This window comes from Canis lupus, chromosome 23 (genome assembly GCF_048164855.1).
Source record: "Canis lupus baileyi chromosome 23, mCanLup2.hap1, whole genome shotgun sequence".
Lineage (NCBI taxonomy): Eukaryota > Metazoa > Chordata > Mammalia > Carnivora > Canidae > Canis > Canis lupus.
This window is the reverse complement of record NC_132860.1, coordinates 36,114,697-36,142,277: the sequence shown is the minus strand read 5'-3', so window position 1 is coordinate 36,142,277 and position 27,581 is coordinate 36,114,697. Positions and strand designations below refer to the sequence as shown.

The 27,581-nt window shown below is 39.0% G+C and overlaps 1 protein-coding gene across 33 annotated transcripts in view; it reads left to right on the top strand.

Moving 5' to 3' along the window:
- The window catches only part of DLG2 (discs large MAGUK scaffold protein 2), a 1,975,849-nt gene that overhangs the window by 1,818,456 nt on the left and 129,812 nt on the right, over positions 1–27,581 (top strand). For all 33 annotated transcript variants that reach the window (XM_072794850.1, XM_072794842.1, XM_072794854.1 and 30 more), the window contains one exon: positions 6,911–7,025. In XM_072794850.1, the coding sequence (XP_072650951.1) occupies positions 6,911–7,025 (115 nt within the window). The remainder of the gene's footprint in view (positions 1–6,910; positions 7,026–27,581) is intronic.

Genomic DNA, 27,581 nt, shown 5'->3' with positions numbered 1-27,581 from the left:
CAAAACTACTTTATGAGAGGAATCTCACAATTTTGCAGATGAACAAACTAAGGTTCAGAAACTTCCCACGGCCCCATTGGTAGCAAATGATAGGCTTAAGATATAGAGCTGGCCTCCTAAACTCAAGTTCCTAATCGCCTTTCCTCTGCTCACTGCTTCCTCTGATCTCATGATTTGGGAGTCAGCAGCATGGTTGTAACTGCAGAGGGGTGCCCTCCCCACCAGTTCACTTGGAGAAGAGCATGCCCGTAGCTTCATGCTGTTGTCTAACACACTGAGCTCATTGTTTCCTTCTCTAAGACAGGAGGCTGGTCATCTGAGCCTTGAAAATGTGAGCAGTTGGGCAGCTTTAATCAAGTCGGATTAATTTTCCTGCATCAAACAACGCCAGCCCCCTCACAGAAGCAATGCCTCCTTTCCTGTGTGAATGATAGGGTGGATTTGCATTCTGGGTCTCCTCGTTCACTCTTGACAAATTGCAGAAGTGTATAGCAGAGTGTATAGCAGAGCTCCTTCTCATGTGCAGTGTATGGTGTTCACACCCTTGCCTTTCTCCCTCCAAGTGTCCATCAGTAGCTCAAACTCTTGAGAAACTGATAATAGGCAGAATGAGTCTATACCGGGAGGGGGGTGCTCTAGGAGTGGAGACAGGTTTTCATTTTACCTAATACAGAAAGGGGTTATGACTTTTACAAGTAATGAATAAAAATAGGTGTTAAATTACATGTGAAAATTACCCGGAGGAATTACCAGTCATTACCAAGATCCAACCCTTGAAGTCCATAGGCTCTCTTGTAATCTTCCCAACACATCTTGACATAGAAACAGTTATTATTCCTGTTCTACTTATGAGAAAATTGAGCCCAGAAAGGTTAATAACTTTCACAGTAATACACAACTAGTAAGTGGCAGAGCCAGGATTCTGACCCCATCTGTATAAACCACGTTTTGTACCCTGTCTACTGTTATCACCCATCATGTCCAACCAAGTGAAAGCAAGTAATGCAATCCCAGTATGAATCTGTTTCAACAAAAACAACTGTATTTACATGCCCAAGAAGGGGAAATTTTTCATACATAGAAGAAAGAACCAGCTGGAAATAACATTTCTTGAAACTCCTCTAAAACATTTGCCTAGAAGTTGGTTTTCAGCAGTTTGCTTCTTGTTACACAAGAAAACCCCAAGAAACATAAAACATAAAATAAATACAAACTTGTAATTTTGAAAGCATTTACCAGGCATCTATTTCATGCTAAGTAAGACAGAATAAGGTGCTGCCTCTTTAATGCAACTCCGCACTTCAGCATTCTTATGCTTAATTTCCTTGACATTGTCACATTCTGGAAGCAAACTCCTTCAGGTTCTGTCTTATTCAACACTATCTGCCAAGCACCTGACACAGTCCTGAGTCTAGAGCACGAGGAACGACAGGCCCGAGGTTTGGGGACCAGAGATAGGCGAGGCATCCTCACCCTCTAAGGGGTTTGCACGGCAATAAAGAAGCTCAGCGTACACATGATCAACACAGCAGATGAGAAGAAGGAGAGCAAGATGTCAAGAGAGAGGAGAGAGTTGAGGACACCTTAGATTCTAAAGGAGAAGTAAGATGTTATATCAGATATCATGATATAATGGAAATAAATTGACCTCACAAAGATCCAAGGTCAATTTAGTGATTTTGGTGAAGTTAATTAGCTTCTCTGCCTTTGTTTCCATACCATCCATTTGTATGTCATCCATTGTATATCATTCCATTTAGTATACCATCTTGAAAATGGTATACCTACCTCAGAGCTTTGTTAGGAGAAATAATATTTCAATTATACCACACAGACACTAGCCCATTACTGGTGCTCAGAGAACAGGAATTCTCCTTTAGATGATGTAAAGATTGGAGCGCTTTCAGATCTCACATAAATGTTCCCCCTGAGTGTTAGGATTTGACTGAAAAATCTATGAAAAAGGAAAGCAGAAATGGGGCTGAAAGCTTTAGGGAGACGAGCAGGGATTAAGCTTAAACGGACATGGTGGTGGTAGTTTTTGTCATGCTGCAAACTGTGATTTTCAGCACCATTATAAGACATAAAGAAGTTCTATCTCACAATTTACAGACCTGTTTTCTTGTTTATTCTTGAGCATTTCTCACCATAAACTCATTCATCTCTGAGAAGCTGGAGACATTCCTCCTCTTCTCCCTCTGTCCCTGTGTGACTCTCACAAATACCATTTATATTTGTAAATTCAGATTTTATTGCTTCTGCTCTGATGAAATTACTTATACTTAAATTTTCTTTTCAAAAAAAAAAAAAATAGTGAAGAGGGGTCCCTGGCTGGCTCAATCAGTGGAGCATGCAACTCTTGATAGTGGGTTCATGAGTTCAAGCCCCACAATGGCATGGAGGCTACTTCATGTAATAATGAATAATAATCAAGTAATAATAAAATAAAAAATAACGGGGTGCCTGCGTGGCTCAGTCGGTTAGATTTCTGACTCTTGGTTTTGGCTTGGATCATGATCTCATGGGTCGTGGAATCAAGTCTACATAGGGCTCTGCTTGAGATGCTCTCTGCCTCTCTCCCCCAACTTCCTTTGTCTCTCTCCCTCTCTTTCTTACTAAACATCGATAAATAAATTTTTAAAAAAGAGTGAAGAGTTGGGCAAGCACTTTTAAACAGAAATAAAAACATAGGATTTGTGGTTAACACGACTGTCAAAGTGGAGGAATTGAGGGCAGGATATATTCTAATGAAGACAAATTCAATATAACACAACACTTCCCTGTCCACAGTGGGGAGTGTAAACAGTGTAGAATATGGTGTAAAACAAACATTTCAAAAGCAAGGCAGAAAACATCTGGGAAATCTAATGAGCCATACAATAAAGAGAACACAGCTTACTATTAAAGCAAGTAGCCTGTTGTGACATATAAAATGTGACAACCAGAAGAGCCTTACAAAGTGCTTATCAGATACAGGTTAAGTATCGGAGAAGTGTTTCCAATGTATGACATGCCTGAAGTGGGGAGAACACAGAGATCACCTGGAGAACAAGAAAAGTATCAATGGGATTTGGGAGTGGCAGCAATTAGATAGGAATAAAACTCTGAAATTGGATAGACTATTTAGCCTTGAAAAAAGAAGTCAGTCCCACAGGAGAAGAATGTTGTCTTTTTTTTTTTTTTAAGATTTTATTTATTTATTCATGAGAGACACACACAGAGAGAGAGAGAGAGAGAGAGAGGCAGAGACACAGGGAGAGGGAGAAGCAGGCTCCATGCAGGAAGCCTGACATGGGACTCGATCCCCGGTCTCCAGGATCACGCCCCGCACTGAAGGCAGATGCTCAACCGCTGAGCAGGCGTCCTGAATGTTGTCTTTCTTCGTTTAAAAAAAATCCTTAACATCAAGAACAGACAATTTCAGTACCTGTAGGCATTTTATAACTAAACTTATTTAATGGTTCTGCTTACTTCCTCATTCATGATTCATTCAGAAAACATTTATTGAACCCCTATTATTAAATGCCTCCTGCATACCAGACACTATTTTAGGAACAGGGAAGCCCAACGAGAGTGAGTTGTGGCTTCTGCTCTCAGAGAGCTCAGTCTAAATGAGGAAGATGAGCAACGGCACAAAACACTGCAATTTGCTGTGATAAGCACAAAAAAGTATGAAAGTGGTCAAATGGCATCGGGGACTGGCACTGAATTAAGATGCTTTAGTAGGAGATAGGAGGTGGGACTTGAGGTTTTTATCACGGTAGTGCAGTCACCAAAATTGTAAGAGAGGGTATCCTGGGAGCAGATGGGGGATTTAGTAATTCTCAGGGAAATGCCTGGTATTTAGGAAGTAGCAATGTGGAAGCACGCTCAGAAGACCCTAAGAGATCCTGCTTTGTTTCCAGGCCAGAGTATCTGATTCTCTAGGAGTGGGGGCTGCATGACGTCTGTGCAAAGCTTTGACTCGTACCTGCACCATAGCATTATATCAACCTTCCATAAATGTGCTCACATAGCCTGGTATCCTGTTAATAACAGCAAAAAGCTGGATGGGTCTATCTTCTGCTGTACTTCTCTGCAACTGTTAAATAAAGTCTTAACCATGTGATGCCATTAAGGGTATTAAGAAATATAGCTATGTATTTGGGAGAAGGCAGGAAAAGATCCAAGTTACATAGTTAAAAAGAGAAAAAGCAATTAGCATAATATATATTTACGATCTCATATGTATGTGGGTATGTGTGTGTATATATATATGAAATGAGTTGGGGGCACTTGGGTGGCTCAGTTGGTTAAGTATTTGCCTTTGGCTCAGGTCAAGATCCTAGGGTCCTAGAATCAAGTCCTGCATCGGGCTCCCAGCTCAACAAGGAGTCTGTCTCTCTCTCTCCCTCTGCTTCTTCCCCAGCTCATGCTCTTTCACTCTCGCTCTCTGTCTCTCAAATAAATAAATAATCTTTAAAAAAAATGAGTTAATAACTGCCTGTGCACATCATGTATCTTTAGAGAAAGCTATGCAAAGGACAGCAATGAGGAGGAAGGAAAAGGTAGGGAAGGCAGAAGAGCTAAGAGGACCTCTCAATTTTTCTTCTGTGCTTTTCCATATGGTCCAAATTTTGACAACATCCATGAACTTTATTTTGTGATTTAAGGAAGAAATAGTGCCCACATAGCACTAAGCATAGTGTCTGCCATGTGATGCCAATGAATATTAATTGACTCTTAGGATGACTTGCCCAAAATGATTTAAATCTGTATACAGTGTCATATGTGTCATATATCGATTGTTATAAATGAATGTTTTTTCTCTCTGTAAAAAGGGGTTGAAATAAATATCATAAATTATAATCAATAGATTTTAGGTTAAATATGTGTTCTGCTTATTTAGTCATTTAGGACTTAATTACTTAAAGCTAAGCTTTGAAGAGGAAGCCTTCCAAATCTAGATTACATAAGACTTTGCTTAAGCACCAGAAATTTCCAGTCAGCTTCTATGGTTTTATCTTTAGAGTACTAAACTTTAAAAATATTTAACATTCATAGGTCATTATCCAGTTGTCCATTTATCACTGAAAACCAAGGTCAAATCTTCTTCTTTTTTTTAAGATTTATTTATTTATTCATTTAGAGAGAGCTAGAGAGAGGCAGAGACACAGGCAGAGGGAGAAGCAGGCCCCATGCAGGAAGCCCGATGTGGGACTCGATCCCGGGTCTCCAGGATCACACCCCAGGCTGCAGGCGGCACTAAACCGCTGCACCACCGGGGCTGCCCCACATCTTCTCTTTTATGATATACTACCCCATAATAACCAACAGATAGTAAATTGAGCTTAAATTTAATTTGTGGAACTTTTTGTTGTAAAGAATTTGAAACACTGCAAGTAGATCATCTTTTATTATGTTCATTTAGTCATCCTTGTTTTTTATGAAAAGTTATGAATAAGTTGAATTGAAAATCAAATTGTTTTTTGAAATGTATTAAGGAAATGCTTTATGATGAGTTCCTCTGTATAAAAGAACAATTTATCATTTGAATTAGCATTTTAAAAAATTCTTTATGATGAATTTCTTTGTAATCAAAAGAACTATTTATAATTCGAACTAGCATTTTTACATTTACCTTGTAAGTAAATTGGCCTTCTCACCTACTCGATTTTACTAAAGTAAAACACTATGTGCCACGGAGATGAAAGAACAAATTGTGATCAGGAATATAAAAACTTCAGAAGCTTTTACTTTTTACATGCTGATTGTGTTAATAAGTATCTTAAAACCTATTTATGCTGTCTTCTATTTGTGTTGTCTTCATTTTTTTATTGGAAAAAATACTTTTCCTATGAAGAAATAGTATGATATATATCTATATTTTCTTGATATTTTAGGCCCATATGTTTGAATGTTTCTAAAATATATTTACCCTCATTTCCAATGCCATTCTCCTAGAAGCTGATTTAAATATATTATGCATCTTAGAAGTGATGAGGTTTAGTGTATGGATTTTATATTAAAGTTATAAGGCAAAATTAAGGTATAATCCCAAATGATCAGCTTCTAACAATCCTGTAGCAGAAAAAAAAATTTAGTCAAATTAAAAGGAAGGTTGGTTTTTTAGTTTTGGGGTTTTTTTACACAATTCATCACCAAACACTTGGTTCTCAGTCTATCAGGCTGAAAGTTAACTGTAGACTCAAACTCCCCTCCCAATAACATTGCTAATTCCTTGTATATTTGTTTGTTCATGGTCTTGGTGGGTTGTTTTTTTTCCCCTTTTCTAAATTAAAACTTTTATTTTGAGATAATTATAGATTCATATGCAGTTGCAATAAATAATACAGGAAGATCCATGTAACTTTTACTCATAGTTTTCCTCCAATGGGAACATTTTGTAAAACTATAGCATGGTATCACAGCCAGGATACTGACTTTGATATAATCCATCAATCTAATTCCAATTTTCCCAGTTTTACTTGGACTCATTTGTGTGAGTATATATGAGTATAGTTAGTTGTATATAATTTCTTCACATGTGCAATTACCTGTATCCATTACCACAGTCAAGACAGCACATTTTTATCATCACAGGTATGCCCTGTGTTGCCCATATATAACGTTGCACACCTCTTCCCCCATGGACTTATCACATGTGGGGATTTGATGGCAGCATAATTTCTATTTACATTTGGGGAAGTAACTGATTTCCTTTTGTGAATGTCCTTTTCCTTTTGTGAATGTCTGCAAATAAATAATATTAAGCAACTGATCCCTTCATGTTCACCCTTTTGAGTTGTGCATTTCCCTAAGTTTTGGCAAAGCAACCAACATCAGGGACAAGTAGCTGTCTTGGCTGTGCACGATTTCTCCTTCTCTGAAGTCTCAGGACCAAATCTACCATCTTTGTTTCCTTTCCCAGATTACGCTCGATTTGAGGCCAAAATCCATGACCTACGCGAGCAGATGATGAACCACAGCATGAGCTCCGGGTCCGGGTCCCTGCGAACCAATCAAAAACGCTCCCTCTATGTCAGGTAGGCAAAGGAGCATTTCTTACTGTGATCTCCACATTGTGAGCCATGCAGCTTGGGGAGATAAAGGCAACACCTTGTGCCAATGGAACATGTGTTCTTATTAACTCATGCTCATCAATACACCACTGTAAGACTGTAAGACTATTTTTAACCACTTTGAAGACATTTTGAAATGTTACTATGTTAAATTAGTTAAAAAGCCCTGCTTTTAATAAGTTACTCTTTGAGAATGTTATGGTCTAGGGTCAAGTTCTTAGTACAGGTTGCAGTAAAATAATGAGAAGAAACATTTTCATTCCTGATCATCTTAAATTGAATATATGGACCAATGCCTTGGATATTTTCTTACCGTCAGTATAGGAAGAAAATATTCTTGTATCACCTCTTGACCTGCTTGATATATATTGCATGAACTTTGGTGTATTGATTGAAAGTCAAAGTTCTCTGTGAAAGAGTTACATGCTTCTTACCAACAAGTTTTGGTGGAAAGACTTTCTTCTGTGGTATCTTGTGACCAATCGTTTCTCAGACTGTGAAAGTTACCTGTTCCTTGCCTGACAAAATGCATTAATTTACCAGGAAAAAAAAAAAAAAGATTGATTGAACTTGAAATGCATTCCGGTCTCTTAGCCCTGTAGTTAACTCTTGAATAAGATCCATCATCAATGAACTATAACATGCACCTCTTCTTAGTGCATGCCTCCTATATCCCTTCCAAAATATACTTCATCCATGCTGACTGTACTTTTTAAAATAATATAAGTATTAACAACCAAAGGAGAGAAATGGTACCTAATAAGTTGTCAAAATGAATCTGTGTGCCACTGGAGGAACCACTCCCAATCCTCATCGCATTCTCCTCTCTTCAATTGGCCCCAAAATCTGGTCTGACTCCCACCAAAGGTCATATCCTCCTCACCTGAGATTTTACTGTTTTTCCCTAGCATGAAGGGTATGTTATGGATACTAAATTATGTAGTTGAACTGACATGTTCCATTGATTCCACTTTGGCTCTGATGTTATCTTCTGTGTGTATCAGATAGGTACAGCAGGACCAAGAAGGGAGCAGGATTTCAGATGGTAGCACATTCTCAAAGGCCTTGATTTGCTGGTCCTTGGAGAAAACATAGAGTCCCTTCTTATTCTAGGGCGTTCAAATACTTAGGAAGCCCTGAGATTTAAAATAAAAACAGGATAAAAAACAAAATTATTTTTGACTATTGATGTTCCAAATTTGAATTTCACAAGATTATTTTGATATACTCCAGTGTAATCCACAACAGCAGCTATTAAGAACCACCCTGGAACAAGTTTTGTCGCAAAGTCACAGATATGATGGAAAGTGGCTTTTCTTTTCTCCCTTCTGGCTTTATATTGCTGGTCTTTGTAATGCAAAATATTTTAAATCTTGAAATGCTTTACTCTTGGGTAGCAAATTGGGAAAAGCCAATTCGGTTAATAGGATAGAGAAAAATCAGTTAATGCAAATGAAATAGATATATAGAATAACACTGAAAGGAAAAATTATCATATTGTTGATATCTTGTTAAAAAAATAGGATGCAGAAGAATGTTAATGTACTAGAAGAACTTTGCTGAAAATATACTGGTAATAGTTTAGTCTTTTGAGTTAAGTTGTGGAAGATTAGGAAAATTAAATGGAGTAATAGAGTGATATAACATAAAATGAATAGACTAATTTGAAAGAGTAGTATTAATCAGACCCAAACCTTTATTCTCTAAAATGATAAATAAAGAATGACATACAAAAGAGATGAGGATTTAAGGTAATAAAGAATGTTATCTTAATCGCATTCTAACAGTTGGAAGTTGCATTGAAATGAGGAACTTCTTTTCAGTGACACTCAAAAATAGCTGACACTTCATGGGAAATTCTCCAAATGATCTCTCTACTATACAAATAAGATATTTGTTTTCCAAATGTATAATTATTAATACTTATTTAGTACCTAGAGGGCTGATCTTAGCATTAAATGACTCTTAGAGGCATAAAATTGGAAGAGATAGTGGCCATATATAAGTAAAATCAGAAGGAAAGAACTTAGAAGACCCCCCTGGCCTTGTTTTCATACGCTGTGATAAAACTGACAAACCCTACCCCAACAACAACAGCAAAAAGGCAATGCAATGGAATGAACTAGCAAAGCCTAAGGGAATTCTTACTAAAAAAGGATCTTTTTAGTACCTTTGTACTTTAGTAACTTTGTACCTTTGTCCCCACCCCCACCCCAGCCTTTTGGGGGTTGGGGGGTAGGGTTACACCAAATATGGCTATAGGATTTTCATAGAGATGCTTGCTTTATCTAGAGCACTTGAATAGGGCCAGTGCCAGTTGGTTGTACTTATTTTAGAAAGTCAACTAAGTTGCTCTCTCAAAATAAATTAGTAGCAGGATTTCTCTGATTATATAAATATCAAATGATGAGCATGTTTCTTTAATCTGAGAATGACATCCTGGAATATTCTTATGCTTGGCTTTATGTAAGTCTAGAGCTGGAAGGAATCATAGCTATCACCAGGTCCACTATTTAATTTACAGGAGAGGAAACTGAGGCCCCAGGAGGGAAGAGATGTGCCACAGCTTTTTGGTGGTGGGGTAAGATCTTTTACCTCCCTTCTCACTCCACCTCCCAAGGGCTCAGCTTCTGTGGTATCAGCTGTTGAACGCACTTTAGCTATAATTCCCAATCTGCTCCTGGCAGCTCAGCCCTGAACTCTTAGATTAAAGAATAGATTAGCCGAGAGGAGAAACTCAAACACAAACCCTTTTGGGGTTTTTACACTGGATAAACTGCACTATAGGACATATGGGATTTCTTTAGTTTCATTGGTATTTTTCCATGAAGCCAAAACCTAAACCGGAAAGCTAACAGCCTTTCTTTGTTCTATGATAAACAATTTAGCTGACTTGTAGGATATTTGTCTGCACCACAAAACCACCCTTCCCCTAGGAGTTGCTTCCTCTTCCCTACACACACAAACACACACACACACACACTCAAATCTAACCCTGCCTTGGCTGTGTCTGAGAGGCTACATCTTGCATGAGCTGGCCTTATTCCCTTACTAGAAATAATCCACCCAGGTGATAGCAATTTGTCCTGAAAGTGTTGAAAGGAGGGAGGGGGAACTAGCATATCTGAGCCAGGCAGCATTCTAAACTTGAGCCAACCCTCTCTATTTTCCAATCTATTTGTAATTATTTTCCTTCTTTGAATCTTTTGTGTAAGGTGCCTGAAGTACTTTGGTAGTGCTGTACAAATGGAGTTGATTGCTGCTTGTGATAACACTGTACATGTTCTATGTGAATGATTTGGATATATTTGATTTACGGGGCTTTTTGTATTGTGTATTTCTTGCATTGTGAAACATATAGTTGTAGAACCTTAAAAGTAAATAAAATGTTAAAAATTTGAATAAAATATTTTTCAAAATACTTCATAAGTACATTATGAATTCTTCAGATGTAGATGCACTTGAGCTCCCGAGCCACTGGAATACGCATTTTGTTGCACATATTTCGAGGCTCTCTATGTGGGCAGATTGAGCTCTCCCTGCCTCTAAAATATGTGCTCTTTCTTACCTACCAGCTGGTGAAAGCATCCCTGTGACAGAGAACAGGGCTTTTCCTGCTGCTAATAGGAATGGACCTTTATATCCAAATGCTACTAAGAATCAGAGATGTAGGTGATTGAAATCACATAAAAGTGCAAATAGCTAAGGAAAGAGCCTTTCTTATGATAAAAAGGAGAGCAAGAGCACCCAGGACTTGGAGAATGGGGAGAGGTGGAAAGAAAAGCTGCGTAGTTCACCAATGGGGAGTAAAAGGTCACAGGACAGAGTGAAGCCTGGCCCATGTTCATTTGTTAATCAAAGGAATCAATTTTGAGAGTTCAAGTGAATAACCTCTCTGTCCTATAATGAACACTGAGGACTCAGCCATAAAAGTCATGTTTCCTGTCCACAAGAATCTCTTATTCAATTGGAGATGAGATGAAGATGAGAGGAAGACAATCACAATGCAGTGTGGGGTGGAAAATTAGCTCTAGAAAGGCCTGGACCCTTCATTGCTTCGTAATGCAAAGACTGCTGAACTGATTCTTAAAGATCTTATGGGAGTTAACTTGAAAACTTCTAAGTAAGAAAAACGTTCTTCACTGTGACCCAGTAAATACATACAGCATAAAGCTGAAAAACTTTTTAGTTAAATTGTACTTTTTTTGTAAAGTGTTATTTTATTTTCCGTTCTGTTTGTCTCCCTTTTTTTAAAAAATGAAGATCACAACTCATTAACTTGATTTAATGACTCACTAATGGGTCATGATATAAAGCTTGCAGATGGAGTAAACAAGAAGGAGCACTCCAGGCAAATGACACTTCACGCAGGCAGGAGAGCATACCTTCACTGCATTATATTCAGCAGATCTCTGGGTTGGTTGTTCAGCCAATTTGGTACAGATGAGGAAGTGGAAGTGAAAGAAAACGCTTGTCAGGCACCTTCTGTGGGCCAATCATTGTGCTCATGGTATTGTACATATGTTTTCCCATATGATTCTCCCAATATCTTGAGGAGTCACAAAATGTTTTCTCCATTTTACAGATGAAAAAACTGAGATTCACAGAAGTTAAATAATTTCCCCAAGATCACAGAGTTAGACTGGATATAAGCATAGACATCCAGGGCCTGTATGTGAGGCAGCACAGAACAGCGTTGAAGAACCAGTTGCTGGATTATTCCAGACAGACAAAATTTAAGTCCTGATTCTGCCGCTTACTAGCTCAAGTGATTTGGGACAAATCAGTCTCTCTGGCCTTGGTTTCTTTGTGAAATGCAAATAGTGATAGGATACCATAAACTGGTAGTAAGGACTAAATAAAACTGTGAATTTAAATACCTGACACACAGGAAACAATTAATTGGTGATATTTATTGTATATTATGAAGGCAACCTCTCCTCTACAGGACAGAGAGATTATAGAAATGGTCCTGAACAAACTACTGTTTTCTCCTAGTTTTCTCTTGCTTCCTTTCAGCAAGAGAAGGAGGACAGACATCCTGGCACCATTTTACATTTTTTCACATTTAGATACCATGGAGGCTGAAGTGGGGGGATCAGAATTGTAGGCTCCAGGATGCCCAGATCTGTCAACTCACCAGACATCTCTCATACTGATTAGGGGACAGAAGGCAAGCTGAGGACAAAGCAGAAGCTGACACCCCACAACCCATCCCTACCCCTCCAAATCCTCTCACCACCTTTTGCTGCTTCCTAAAGACACCTTTTGCTTCAAAGGCTGTAATATGACAAATGCTCTTAGGTCTGCCTCCTGCCCCATTGTTGAACATAAGGCTTTCATTCATTGATTGATTAGTGCATTGATTCTTACATTCAATAAACATGATTTACATACTTTCCTAGAGTGTAACATCTATGGCAGATGTTGAGGATACAGAGATGAATAAGAACACACACCTCCTTCCCTCAGGATTCTTATAGTCCTTATCTGTAGACAATGCAAATACTATGTATAGATCATTATTTCCTGATACTTCATGCATTATATGCTGGCAATTATCCTTTTTGAATTTTTGCAGTATTCCTATTAGGCTTCCTACCTGCCTAGAAGATCACTGGTATTTAAAACCCATCTGTTAAAAAAAAAAAAAACTGTTAAAATAATGATCATTCTAGTCTTTATTAAGTTTTCATGGTAAAGGCCCTTGAAATGGAAACACCATTCAATACTGGACCTGCAAATTCCAGTTAATGTCTTCATTTTATTATGCCCTTAGTGTCTTATGCCATAGTGCCTGGCATAAAGAAGTTTGCTTAGTAAATAATTGTTGAATGAATTAATTCCTAGACTCTCTTTCCTATACAGATATGAAAGAAAAAATAGAATATAAGCCAAGATCCTTAGACAACGAGTCCTATACAAGTTTGATACCAGCTGGGCTGCCACCAAGTCCATAGAGTCTGGTCATGTCCTAAGAACACAGGTTTTACCTACTGGTACTAGGATATCCAGGAAACATCTGGCACTAGAGGGCCTTTCAGCCTACTTCATTTGCCTGCTGAACTCTGTAACTCTCTTTAAGCTGGGGGCTAATTCAATAATAGATTTAGCCAAGCACACATAGCCGATAGATACCCTCTTAGTGAGAGGATTTAGGGAAGGGGCAAGGCGCAGGGTGAACTTCATCCTGTGTCTCATGATCAACAGTCTTAGTCTTCCTTTGGAAGTTACATCGAGGACAATCTTGAGAAAACGAATTCCACTCAGGATTCTTTATCCTGATGGGTTTTTGTTCTAGGGGAAGGAGGTTCCCACCTGACTGAACTTTGTTGGGAGGCGGAAGCTACATCATCCTATAGGGAAGAGACTCTGGTCTTTGTTTTTTTTATGTTTTTAAGATTTTATTTTATTTTATTGACAGAGATAGAGAGAGAACTAGCAGGGGGGAGTGTCGTGCAGGGGAGAGGAAGGAAGAAGCCAGGGCTCTATCCCAGGACCCTGGGATCCTGCCCTGAACTGAAGGCAGACATTTAACTGACTGAACCACCCAGGCACCCCTGGTTTTTACTTTAAATGGTAGTATACCCTTCTACTCTACTTCCTGCTCCAGTGTGCTGCTGGTCAGTAATGTGGGGGTGGGAAGAAAGAATGTCAAATGGAGCCTGTCCGGGGACTTTGCTCCAGTGTGAAGCCACTACTAACTTCATGTGGCTATGGATTTCTCAAGGACATTTAAAACAAACCCATGAAGTCTGTAGACTTATTACAAGTCCAAATTTTATCTTCCTTCCCTCCAACTTGGACCCAGCATGCTCTCAATCGCTGTCCCCAGAAGACGTATTACAATCATCTGCGTGTACCCCCTGCCCAGTACCAGCACTGGGCTGGCTGACAGTGGCATTTGTATTACTTCTCAGTCATTCACTCATATATTCTTATTTAGTAAAATCATCATTTATTCATTCAGAAGTCTGATATATTGTAGCCAAAAAGGACATTAAAACTGCTTGGATTCAGATTTATTTCTTTGAGAATCTTACTGAGAGAGATGTGACCAAGTACCTGAAACAGTTTAACAGGATGAAGCAGAAAGTCTAGAGACAGTCTAGTCTTGAGAAACCAGAAGAGGTCTGGAGAAGATACTCCAGCGTCTGGGTGGCCTGCATATGCCACGCTTCGGGGCCAGAGCTTATGTGCCTAGACTTCACTCCTGACTTCCCTTAAACCTTACAACAGTGCTGTGCCAGGTATGATTATTATCACCATTCTATAGAAGAAGAACAGTACAGAAGGCCAAAGAGGCTTAAAAACCACTTATGCAAGGTGTTATGTGGCCAAGCCATATTCTTTACCAAGATTTATGTCTCAATGAAGCCCATGCTCCTTGTACTTACATACAGTAAAGATGAAGTCGACCCTATAGGAGCGCAGGTTAAATTCATATTGATCGACTCTCTCTTTGGTTTACACTTTATACTGACTTCCTCCAGATAGACCTGGCTTCTGGTCCAGACCTCAAAGTTTATCGATTGCTAAAACAAAATTCTCATTTATAAAATGCGCATAATACCTAGTTCACAGGCTTGTTGTTTGGATTAAGTTAAACTAAGTCTATAAAAGAGCCTGCCAATGGGACTCATTAGGTAAAGGGGAGGTCCTGTTATCCCCCGTAAGTGCTCAGAACCTACCTCCTAAGCCGTTGCCTCCTTTGAAGCAGAGTAGAATTTGATTCTTCATTTATATTTTGAGACTCATTAGCATTATGCTCACTCTTTCAGGCATTTGCATTTTTAATTGCATCCTTAATTGTGGAATAAAAGGCTTTGTCTTCAGGCAGCTAATTTTATGCCAGAAATAGAAAGGAGGAGGAGTCACTGGGGATCTGGGGGAGTTTTTTGCTTCTCTTGAAATCACAGCCTGGCCCTGATTTTTAAAGGTTTTTAATTTTTATATTTCTATAGAAAGAAGGACAAAAGGGACATGGGTGGCCCTTCCACTGACCATTACATTTTCCTCTATCTCTATGCCAAGATTTAGAATCCAGGTATCATTTTTATTAATGGTGGACCCTAATTCATTCACTCACTCACTCATTCATTTATCCATCCAGAAACCCTTTTTTGAGCCATAACTATCCAGCTCATACTGCACTGTGCTCTTGGATAAAAAGATTAGTAGAGCATCTTTTCTGTCCACAAGGTGTACAAGGGTCATGCTACCAGTCTAGATTCTGCTTCCTGCCCCCTCATCTCTAGAGGAGATGCTTGTCTTTTTAGCCCAAAATTACTACCTCCTACAACAACCCAGACAGCTTTAGCCAGAAAAGAGAGCAGAACACTAAAAGGTGGGACACAGAATGCTCACAGGAGGGACAGGTGAAAGTGAGGGCACGGAAGAATTGAGGAAAATTTACCTGAAATCACGAGGTTAGGTTAGGATCAAAGGAATAGACTCAAGCTATTTATCCTTTAATCTCAATGCCTGATACATTATAGGAATTCTGTAAATACTTTTTGAATGAACGTTTTCAGTAGCAATTGAAGATGGTGATTAAGGGAACAAGGGATTAGGAAAACCATCAACAATTCAGTGCTGGCTGAATGAGCAGCTGCCCCTCTGTGTTCCTCTGAACATGTTAACTTCTCTCTTCTATCCTTCACATTCTCTGTGCTTCCTGCCTGTTGACTCCCCTGTCCCCTCCACTGGCCTGAATGGGGTGCACCTCTCTTATATGGAGATTTGCCTGATTATAGCATAATCTGGCATATCCTAACTGCTGACTCAATCCAATGAATGGATTATGGATGTCACAAGATTGGAGAGCATTTAATTTTATTTAAAATTTTATTTGGTTACCTCATGGCTTGTGAGTGGATCCCTGCCTAACAAAGGTCTTTGTGCCTTCCTCATCGTATGAGTAAGCAGTCCTTTTAAGTAGTAATAACCATCTCTGACTATACTGGGTGTTTTTTAACCATTTAGCCAAACAAATGCCTACTACCTTCAGTGTCATGTGACTTTCTGGAAGGACTCATAGATTGGATTTGATTGATACAATATGTCTGTTAAGTAGGTCCTGTTCTCCCACAGTTTTCAGCTAAGGAACCGAGGCTCAGAACATTAAGCTCTCTACTCTCTTTTCCAAGTCTAGAATAGTGCCAGGACTTCGCCTCAGTCCACTTTCTTTAAAGATGTGTAAACGCGCATCTCACTTGTACCTTTTTTAAGTGTTTGACTTGTGTTTCATTTATTGCCATGTTACATAGCACATGATTTTAATAAAACTACTTATGCATTATTAAATGTCGTATGGGCAGTTAATAACCTCATCACCTTAGATCCTATACACTAGTTTGAGGATACCCACAGCATGTGGATTTGTGATTAAATTGAATGAGTCCAGGGATCCCTGGGTGGCGCAGCGGTTTGGCGCCTGCCTTTGGCCCAGGGCGCGATCCTGGAGACCCGGGATCGAATCCTACGTCGGGCTCCCGGTGCATGGAGCCTGCTTCTCCCTCTGCCTGTGTCTCTGCCTCTCTCTCTCTCACTGTGTGCCTATCATAAATAAATAAATATTAAAAATAAAAATAAAAAAATAAATTGAATGAGTCCACACTGAGGTATGGCCATTACAACTGTATAAACAAAGTACTGCCCCTCTTCTGCTAAGACAAATTCTGCAGCCTGTGTAGCACATCAAGGAACACAACTGAAGTGCCCCACGTGTGCTAGGACATGCAGCCTGACATCTACTACCAGCTACACAGTTCGCGGGGCCCAGTGCAAAGTGCAAAAATTAAAGAATATCAAGATAGTAAAAGACCAGAGAATAATACTAAGCACAGGACCCTGTGCTACCACACAGGTCCCAAACCTATGAAGTCGGTCCTGCTGACACCTGGTTTAGGACATTTTGCTCGAAGCTGAAGCATGTGTGTTGTTAGTATAACATGTGGTAAATGGAAGAAAGGTGAAGTCAGCATTGAGAACGTTTTCAAGGATCCAAGTTTTGTCTTTTACCTGCAAGAGTACTTTATACAAATTATCTCAATGCCTGATTTTATGATCTGTAGAAACACTATGTGCCAGCCCTCTTAATGCCTGAGACTTTAAGTTCCCACTTGCTTTGAGCTTTCAACAGTGCACTTTGAGTCATCTCTCTCCACTGAAGTAAATCTTCCAAAAGCTAAGTAGTGTCATTATTTCACATTTATTTAGCAACAGCGGTACATTTTAGTCTTTCTGTTCTGCAAGTTTCTGCCCCCTTCCTTTGTTCCTTAGGCCTAAATTTTTAAGATAGGCACAGAAGTTTCTCAGAGAACTTTGGAAATCCCTGGAAACTGTGGGTGTTAGTGTCCTTTCCAGGTTCATTTTCTAAATGCAAAGGCTGTAGGACTTATAAATTCCCATGACCAGCAACATTAGAACTAAAAAAAAAAAAAAAAAAAAAAAAAAAATCAGGGACCTGATGTGGGATTGACAACTTGATTTCACTAAGAATTTTAAAAATAATAAACACACATACATGTTATAATATATATTTCTAATTTATTGCCCTTTATTTTTGCCATTATTTTATATGAGAAAGGGCACTTTCATGCCCAAAGAAAAATAAGAACATAATTGGACTACCAGGAAAAACACTCCAAATTTTAAAATTTATATTTTAAAACCTGGCGAGATGAATCTACCTATTTCCACTGTCCATGTAATTCTACCCCATAGCTGAAAAAAATTAAGGTAAACATAATGGCTATATTGTTTAGTTCTTGATCTTAGATCTTTTGGTCCAATCTAAATGATTCTAAAATGCTTGGGATGCATTCTTTACCTTTGTTTTTTTCTTAAGAAAGAATAACATCTTATAGATTTGCTTTTTCCTCATGTGTTTTAGCTTTTATATAATTTTCTCAATAAGTAGGAAGCCCAAATCCATGCTTGGTGATAAACTGATGCTTTTTAGTGATGCTTATTAAAAGGTAAGAAGGAATTTCCCATCATCAAAGTTATGTTTCATTATTTTTAAGTTGTACTTTCATTTATTTACATTTCTGTCATTCTTCAATTTAAAAATAGACTCTTTTAAAAAGTATCATTATAATTATAGTTTCTTTCATTGTTTTTTAAAACATTTTTATGCTGTATCATTTCAAGCCAGATTGCTTGTTTCGTGTGCCATCTCCACTTTAATTTTCCTAAAAATACAGATTTGGCCTTTCAGATGTGGGATCCTACACCTATTTTTTAAAAAATCTGATTTCATGGGAAAATACTGAGAAAATGTGATGCTAACTGAATAGAACTTTACAATAAACAGGATATTTGGTAGCTTCTAGTGACCCCTATTATAAAAATACAAATTCTCATGTAAATTAACTTTGTAGTTAATTCTTACTCTCCAGACAAAGCTCTTAAACCTGTTCCAGTGGCTTCTGAACTGTTTCATCTCCTTCTTCCTTATTAAGGAGCACTCTGAGTTAGTCATCAAGAAGATGTCTCTGTGTTTCTGGTTGCTGTGAAGCCAGGTCAATGAAGGATTTCTGCACTTTCTAAAAAGCTTATGTTGAATGAACCTAACTGTTGGCTCTTTATAAGATGATGACATTTTTCTCTTTTCCTAAAATTCCCTGTTCCTGCCCAGTCCCTCTTAAATGGATGTCCCACACTACTCCCACCTCCACAGCACACTACAATCTTCTTATGAGTCCTTGATTATATAATGGATTCAGGTATCCTGAGGACAAGATGGTGATGAGAATTAAAATCTCATAATATCTATGAGGGAGTGTCATTATCACACCCATTATACAGTTAATGAAACCAAGGTTAGATAATTTATGTTCTTGCCAAAGTTACACAGCAAAAAAAAAAGTAGAACAAACTCAATTTTGTCTGCCAAATCTGTGTTCTTAACCTTAATGTCCAAAGTTTCTAGATATCCACATTTTCTTAGATATGCTTGATTTCATATATGCTCCCCCATTCATATTGGTACTTATAATAGTTATAGAAAGTCCTTTAAGTTTTATATTAGAAATATAGTCATTGAATGTATGATGTATCTCCCTCAATAATAACTAAGTACCTTAAAGATGCTTGATGAATTTGGAGTTATGATAGCTCAGATTTGAACCATGGGGTCACACCCTTCATCTACTAAGCATTCACAGTAAAGAGGCATGAGTTTTCTGGCTGTGGGCCACTCTATACAGAACAGGAGGATTGCAAGACCTTCTGACTAACTTATAGCAAGTATGGTACCGTGAAAGGTTGTGAATTTAAGTTTTCCTTAAATAACAATTATAGGAGACTGTAAAAAAAAGAAATTTGTAGTCCTCTCTCTCATAAACATAAGATCAAGAATACAAAATAAAATATTAACACAGCGAATCCGGTGATAGATTATAGAAAGGATAATATAGGCACAGAATGCACTAACCTTCTATTTATCAAAAGACACCATAAATAGGATGAAAGTGTAAGACAGAGCAAAGAAAAAGATTTGTAATACACAGATCTGGCAAAGGAATTATAATCAGAATATCTAAATAACTCCCACAGGACAATAAGCAAAAGATAGAAACCACATTTTTTAAATGCTCAAAAGACTTGAACAGATATTTCACAAAAGAGGAGGTATAAAAATGGTCAGTTCCCACATGAAATGGTATTTATCTCATTAGTCATCAGGAAAAGGTAAATTAAAATATTAACGGCAAGCATATAGAGACTTTCATGTGTTGCTCATAGGAGGTAAATTGGTATCACCACATTGATATACAGTCAGTACTTAGTGTTGTCAAACATACTATTTCCTATGATTCATTGCTAGGTTTATACATAATAGAAATATTTACATAAGTTCAACAAAAATTCACATAAGAATGCTTATAGCTGCATTGTTTGTAATAGCCTAGTCCTGGAAATAACCCAACTGCCTACCAACAATAAAATAGGTAAATAAGTTGTGGCATATTGATGCAAGGGAACATTGTATAGCAATGAATATGATCACTTGCTACGTGCAACAGCAGAAAGGAATCTTGCCGATACAGTAAAAGAAGCCATGCAAAATATTATACGTGTATTAGTTTTCTATGCTGCTGTACCAAATTACCACACATTAAATGGCTTTGAAGACCATATTGTATTCTTACAATATGACTGTATTATCTTACAGTTCTGTAGGTTATAAGTCCATTAAAGGTCTTACCAGACTAAAACCAAGGTATGAGCAGGGTATGTTCCTTTCTGGAGGCTCTAGATGAGGATCCACTTCTTTCTTATGAGAGTTGTTGGCAGAATTCAGTTCCTTAAAATTGTAGGACCACAATCTCTGCTTTTTTGCTCTCTGTCAGCTGGAGGGCCATGCTCAACTTCTAGAGGCTGCCCCATTACATGGATAGCGGCCCTTTTCTTCTATGTTAAAAACCAGGAACATTGTGATGATGCCTTCTCACTTGTACCACTCTGGCCTACCTGCAAAAGGTTCTCTGCTTTTAAAGACTCGGGTAATGATTAGGTTAGGCCACCCAGATAATCCAACAATCACCCCATTTCAGGATCCTTCACCGTAGTCACCCTTTCACCATGTAAGTAACATATGCCCACATTTTGAGGATTAAGTCATGGGCATTCTATGGTGCCAATCTGTCTACAACAATATAATTCCATTTGTATAACACTCAAAAACATGCAAAAATAACCTATGGTGATAGAAGGGAGTGACTACCTTTGGTATCACATTCCTGAATGTAGAATAGGAATAATAATATCCATTTTAAGGGGTTCTTGCAAGTATTAAATCCAACAAAAGTGTTAGTGACCTTTAAAAGTATCTGCCATGAAGTAAACACAGTGTTTGCTATTTGCTATTTCCTCTTTCTCTTCACCTTCCCCCAACTTCATCATCTCACCTGTAAAAATGCTACCACCAGGACTTTGCAGGATAATATAATCTGGAAACTCATAGACCATCTGACAGTGCTGGCCTATTAATGAATATCCTCTAGAAATCAGAATTTAAGTGGGAATTCCAGGTGCTACTTGGGATAAAGCAAATTTCAGAAATGGAATTTGAAACACTGCTGAAAAAACAAGAAGTATTAAATGATCTGCTCCAGCCTCATCCGTAATACCAATTACTGCACTTTTTAAGCCACTTAAACCCAAATCAGCCATATTATACCAGTGAAAAAGTGGTTAAAGGAAGGACTTCTTAAAGTAGTAGGCTAATTACAGATCAATGTAGAACCATCAGTCGATGCTTCTAGATTTGGTTTTTTGCTAGAAAGCTCAGTCGTGGCTCTTAGGGTCTAATGCAGTCTGAGCAGAAAGAAATTTTGTAAATAATTGTTAAGTTCAGTTGAAATTATGGAGGGCATCTGGTTGCTTATCGTTTTGTTTTTCATTAAAGCTGCTATTACCCAACCCTATGACTTATTGAATGTGCTAAGAAAGAAGCCTGGTGAAATGAGGTCTAATATTCATCTCATATCCTTGTGCCTCCAACTTTTTTATCCATTCATTTTACAAACAATCATTGCTATCCCATGTGCCAGACACTTAGACACATTCAAGGAATACAAGAATAAAAACATTCCATCTGCTTTAGAGTAGCCCAAATCCAATGAGGAATATCCAGATCTGATATCCAAATCCATCTCACCATCCAGCATTGAATTTATATTGGTCTGTCTTCATTAAAACAGAAGGGATGTCTAAGCACGGGGAGCCCTGCCAGGATGGGTCACGTTGCCAGCCTCTCTCTCACTGTAACTGGTCCACACTGGCTTTCTCTCCAGAAAGAGCCAAGAAGAATCTCTAAATTAGGTTTGTTTTACTAACTGCCTCTTCTTGCTTTATTTCAGAGTTTCTCAGCCTTGGCTGCATGCTAGGATCACCTGGGTAGCTATAAGGAAAAAAATTTTATTTTCCTTAATGCTACTCACTGAATACTTCACTTCTGGCGCCCTATGTATGGGTTTTCCCCCCTACACCGACCAATTCTCCAACACCAGCTGTGTGTCCTAGAATTTAACACAGATCCCACAAGTATAAGGTTAAGCCCCCTATTTTAGGTTGTCGTCACCTGTGCTTCTGGCCAACTGGCTATAAATCAGAGGTCTTGGGATCCCTGGGTGGCGCAGCGGTTTGGCGCCCGCCTTTGGCCCAGGGCACGATTCTGGAGACCTGGGATCGAATCCCACATCGGGCTCCCAGTGCATGGAGCCTGCTTCTCCCTCTGCCTATGTCTCTGCCTCTCTCTCTCTCTCTCTGTGACTATCATAAATAAATAAAAATTAAAAAATAAATAAATAAATAAAAAATAAAAAAAATAAATCAGAGGTCTTCACAGTCCCCTCTTCATGATCTCATAGAACTCAGGAAAACAATTTACTTAGATGACTAGTTTATTATAAAAAGTAAAACTCAAGAACAGCCAGATTGAAAAGATGCATGAGGTAAGGTATAGGGGAAGAGGCACAGAGCTTCCATGCCATCTCTAGGAGGCCCACCCTCCCACTGTCTCCCTGTATTTAGCAACCCAGAAACCCCCCTGAACTGGGTCCTAACTCTGTCATTTACGATTTTTATGGAGGCTTCATTAGCTAGACACGATTGATTAAATAATTGACCATTGATGATTACTTCAACCTCCAGCCCCTCTTGCATCTTCAGAGGTCAGGACTGAGGCCATATGCTCCAACTGTCTAATCACATGGTTCCTTTGGCAAGCAGCTCCCATCTTCAAGAACTTTCCAAAAGTCAGCTCATTAATAGAAACTGACCTGTAGTTGAAAGGGGCTTGTTATGAATTCTGTAGCTCTTATCACTTAGGACATTTCAAGGGTTTTAGGAGCTCTGTGCCAGGAATGGGATGAAGACCAAATCTTATTGTAAATCCCAATGCCCAAGTGCTTTTAAAAACCCTGATGCCCAGGTCCTATAGCCTGAACATATTGAGTCAGAAACTCTTGAGAATGTGTTCTAAGCATCAGCTTTTTTTAAAGCTCCCCTACAAATATCAGGGTGCAGCAACATTAAGAGCCAGTATTTTATCTTTTATCTTTCTTCTTTTGTTTTTAGCTTTATTTCCTCATCAACCTGAGAACAATTGCTTAAAAAGTCTCACATTTCTTGCATGGAAGTCTAATGAAAATCTGCAGCTAATGGGAAGGTCAGTTCCTGGTACATTTCCTGGTACAATTTTGATCACATTCAAACTCAGAATTGGGAAACTAACCTTGAACCTGGTGCTATAATTTGCTAACAGCACACAGAGAATCTCCTAGTACAAGACTAAATAACTTTGGAAAGCAGACTGCAAAGATTGGAAAGGTCTCTTGAGAATCAGAAAGTCCTAACATTCATATTTTGATTTCCAATGACTAAGAAATGAGCTGATTAGAAGTTCTTAAATTACATGAGGTCTCACTGAAAATGTTCAGAGAATAGAGTTGAGGTCCAAAAATCCTGGTTTGAATGATTTATCTGTGCGTGTGTGCATGCGTGTACAGTAATGACCAGGCTTACAATAAACTCAGGTATGACTCCTTCCACCTAATCTCATTTCTGATTCTTACTCTGCCCCTCCCCACTCTGTAGTGCACTATCCCCACTCTCTTTCCAGCCCATCCCCACAGTTTAACCCTGGCCTCTCCCTGCACCCTCTCCTTTACCCACACTACTCACCACTTCAGGACTTAGCCTCTCCCAAGCCTTAGCAATCTGTTGGCATGGAAACATCAGATGAGCCTGCCTGGTGGGAGAGAGATTCTGTTTCCAAGTGAAAATGGAAAAGATTCAAGTGTGATTCACTTTCAGCCATTTTAACTCTTGAGTTCATCCATCTATTTAAAACCTATCCATTGCTCCAGATCACTTACTTGGTATTGGAAATTATCTTGATCCAGACTCTGCCTTGCATCTGCCCCCTCTGCCACTTCCCCTTTTGGCCCTGGACTGCAGCCTCAGGGAGCACCCTACTCTTTCATTTCTCCCTGCCTTTGCACTGGCTCCTTTCTTTGCATTCGAAGACGCTCTCAAAGGTGTTTCAGATACTTCTTCTTCCTAGGAGCTTTCTCGGCCCAGACCTCTGCTCCTTCCTATCCTAGCACTTCAGCTGTAGTGACTGTAGGAAACTGAGCTCAGGTGACTGTTCCTCCCTAGACTGTGAGTGTGTTAGAGGAGAAGCATGCCACTGCTTGGAGCATGTATGTTTCTCACACTCCTAGGGTGGAGTCCTGACTCTATCACTTATTAGATCTGAGGTCTTGCACAAGTCACTTACCCCTTCTGAGCATCAGTTCTCTCATGCCTAAAATAGGAATGATGCTCCTTCTTATCAGATGCTGGGTATGTGTTAGGCACTTTATCTTATTTACTCCCCACACTAATTCAGTGAGAGATAAGGCAATATCATTGACCCCCTTTTTACAGTGAGGAAATGAAGACTTGGGTGTTGAAAAACTGGCCTTGAATCACACAGCTTCTACATGGTGGTGTCAACATTCAAGCCCAGGTCTGAATCTTTACGATTCTGCTCTAGTGCCTGTGTGTCTGTACTTAAAGCTCCTAGTCCTGTGCCTGCCTTGGGGGTTGGGAGGGGATGGGTGACACAGATGGATGCATCAATGATAAATTGTCCTGGAAAAAGCAATCCTATGCTCTCTTTGGGGATCTAAATGGAAAGTTAAATCCTCTCTTGTGCTTTTAAGTCTAAAGTGCATAGTTTCTCCAGGCTTGTGGCTAAGATCAAGAATATAAAGGCATTTATCACCTTTGTTCATACCTCTGAGCTACTAGAAAAACATATTCCTTCCCATTTGAACCGCTGCCCCATCCCCGAAGAAGTGAAAGGTAGATTGGCTTCTTGAGAACTGCAAAGCAGAAAAAAGAAGGGGGGGGGGTGTCTTTAAATGGCTATTAAATCACCTTGATAGCTGCCACTGCCTCTGGGAATCAAGCCCCTCAGTGTCCCACAGGTGCTAATGCCATCCTGCAGCACGGTGTCATGGCATCCTGCAGCTTGGAGAACAAAGAGGGTAATCAAGTGAGTGCCACTCAAGGAGACATAGTTAAGCTTTAGTGTAATTCATGCAATACCATTCAGTGAATTTCTGTGATTTTTCTTTTCTAACCGGTAATTTAGCACAAGGAAAAAAAATGTGCTTTTATTCAAATATTTCTATTTTTACTTACAGATAAGTGTAAAAATCTTTTAATGAAGGGATTCTGTGTTGCAGCTGAGTGTATGTAAATAATGCCTTGGATTTCAAAAGGATAGAACAAAGCTTGTCAGTTTGTCTAGGACCAGCTACCACACAATGTTTCTTTTTTTATAGCATGCTTCAATCATAGCCTTGGTTACCAGGGCTACTGATTTTTAAAATTGTAGTGCTGGAATTATTAAACAGCATGGTCTCCTACAGAATCCTAGAAGCAGTGAATAAATAGTACCTCCTTCTATCATATTCTCTCTCCTCTCTTTTTCTCCCTCTCTTCTCTCTCTCTCTCCCTCCCTCCCCTTCTCTCCTCATCCTGATCTTGGTCCCCATGTACATACATTAAATCCAATTCCCTGTACACCTGTATTTGAGGACCAGAATAATGATGCACTTAAAAGCTTAAGTTCTGGGATGCCTGGGTGGCTCAGCGGTTGAGCATCTGCCTTCGGCTCAGGGCGTGATCCTGGGGTGCTGGGATCGAGTCTTACATCGGGTTCCCCTCAGGGAGCCTGCTTCTCCCTCTGCCTATGTCTCTGCCTCCCTCTGTGTGTCTCTCATAAAAAAAATAAATAAAATCTTAAAAAAAAAAAAAAGCTTAAGTTCTTTGATCAGATGACCAGGATTATACTTTGGTTCCTCCTTGGATGTATTATTCATCCTCTCTAAGTCTCAGTTAGCTCATCTTTATACTATGGAGAACAGCCTAATTATCATGTTGCATAAATAAAATCAGATACTGTTTACCAAATGCTTAGCACAGTGTTCAGCCCGTATGAAAAGATGCTCAATAAATGGTCACACCTATTATTTTTATTATCTCATTAGGTGGTAATAAGGATTCAGGGAGATAATGAATTACTTCTGGGCAGATAGGGTGTTCTTAATAAACATTAGCTATCATTATGGTTACCATTGGTTTGTTATTCTGTGATAATTGTGTAGATGGTAGCTATACTCCTGTTCCCCAAAGTTCTCTTCTTTACTCTCTTTGCTTTGTTTGCTTCAGTGCCAAGCAAATATCAGATTCCATAAACGTTTAATTGCCTTCCCACTTTCCTTTTGTTTTCTTTCCAGTCACACTCCATAGGTAGAAACATGCTTTTTCCCACCTTGATACAGATCCTTTTCTTTTTTTAAGATTTATTTACTTATTTTAGAGAGAGAGAGCATGAGTGTGAGCAGGGAGGAAGGGCAGAGGGAGAGAGAGAATCCCAAGCAAACTCCCTGCTGAACACAACCCTGAGGCAGGGTCAGATCTTCACAGCCCTGAGATCATGACACCAGCCAAAATCAAGAGCCAGTTGCCTAACCAAATGAACTGCCCAGGCACCCCTGAAAGACTTTTAAGTTGCTGTATGACCATATACAAATTAATCCCATCTCTAGCCCTCAGATTTTTAGGTGTAAAACAGGGTCATCTCTGAGCTCTCTTCCTGTCTGATAGCCATTGACTCTCAGATTCTGTTTTAACCAGGGGCTTTGGGGGAACTACATTGTGCAGAGGTTCGTATCTTAGAGAACCACTATTTGCAGTGATAACTTGGTGAACATTCATGAAAACAGCAAACTCTGAAATGTTATTCCAATTCTTTGACCTAGTATGGTATTTGAGGAGTGTTAAGATCCTGGGCTTGCCCTCAGAATTCGGTGGTGTGAAAATAATCCCTAGCTTTGCCAAGAGTACAGGCATGTGGGTTGAAGCAAGAAGCATTTAAAACTTGACTACATTTCCTACCTAGTGTATCCAGCCTTTGCCCTAGAAAGGCTAATTCTATTACACATGAAGAGATAATTCCAGATTAATAAGGAAAATCGGATAGAAAACCATAGGGCTTCAACATGGCTACCTTAGAGACAAACTTTTCCAATAGGATTTTCTTTGCTCTGGGACAGAAAGGAACTGCACTTTATGAATTTCAAATTTCAGTTTATTTCAACTCCAGGGTGGGAATAGGGAGTGAAGATAAGGAGTGGATAGAAGGTGTGCCTGCAAAGATCTATGCATGCTCTAATAAACAACCCATATTGTTGTCAATAACAGAAAAATTTTTTTTTCGTTTTTGAGTTTAAAATCCGTTGTTAGATGATTTTCTGAAATCTGAATCTTCCTCTTTTTTTTTTTTGCGTGTTATAGGTATAAAAACTGAGCCAGCTTAATGGGAAATTTCAAAATTCTGCTGCCTCTAGGTCCCAGGGCTTCTCCATCTGCCCTAGCTTCACTTGGAGCCAGAAAGACACACAGCGCCAGATTTCTCATTAGCAGTAAACCTGTTGGACTATGAGGATA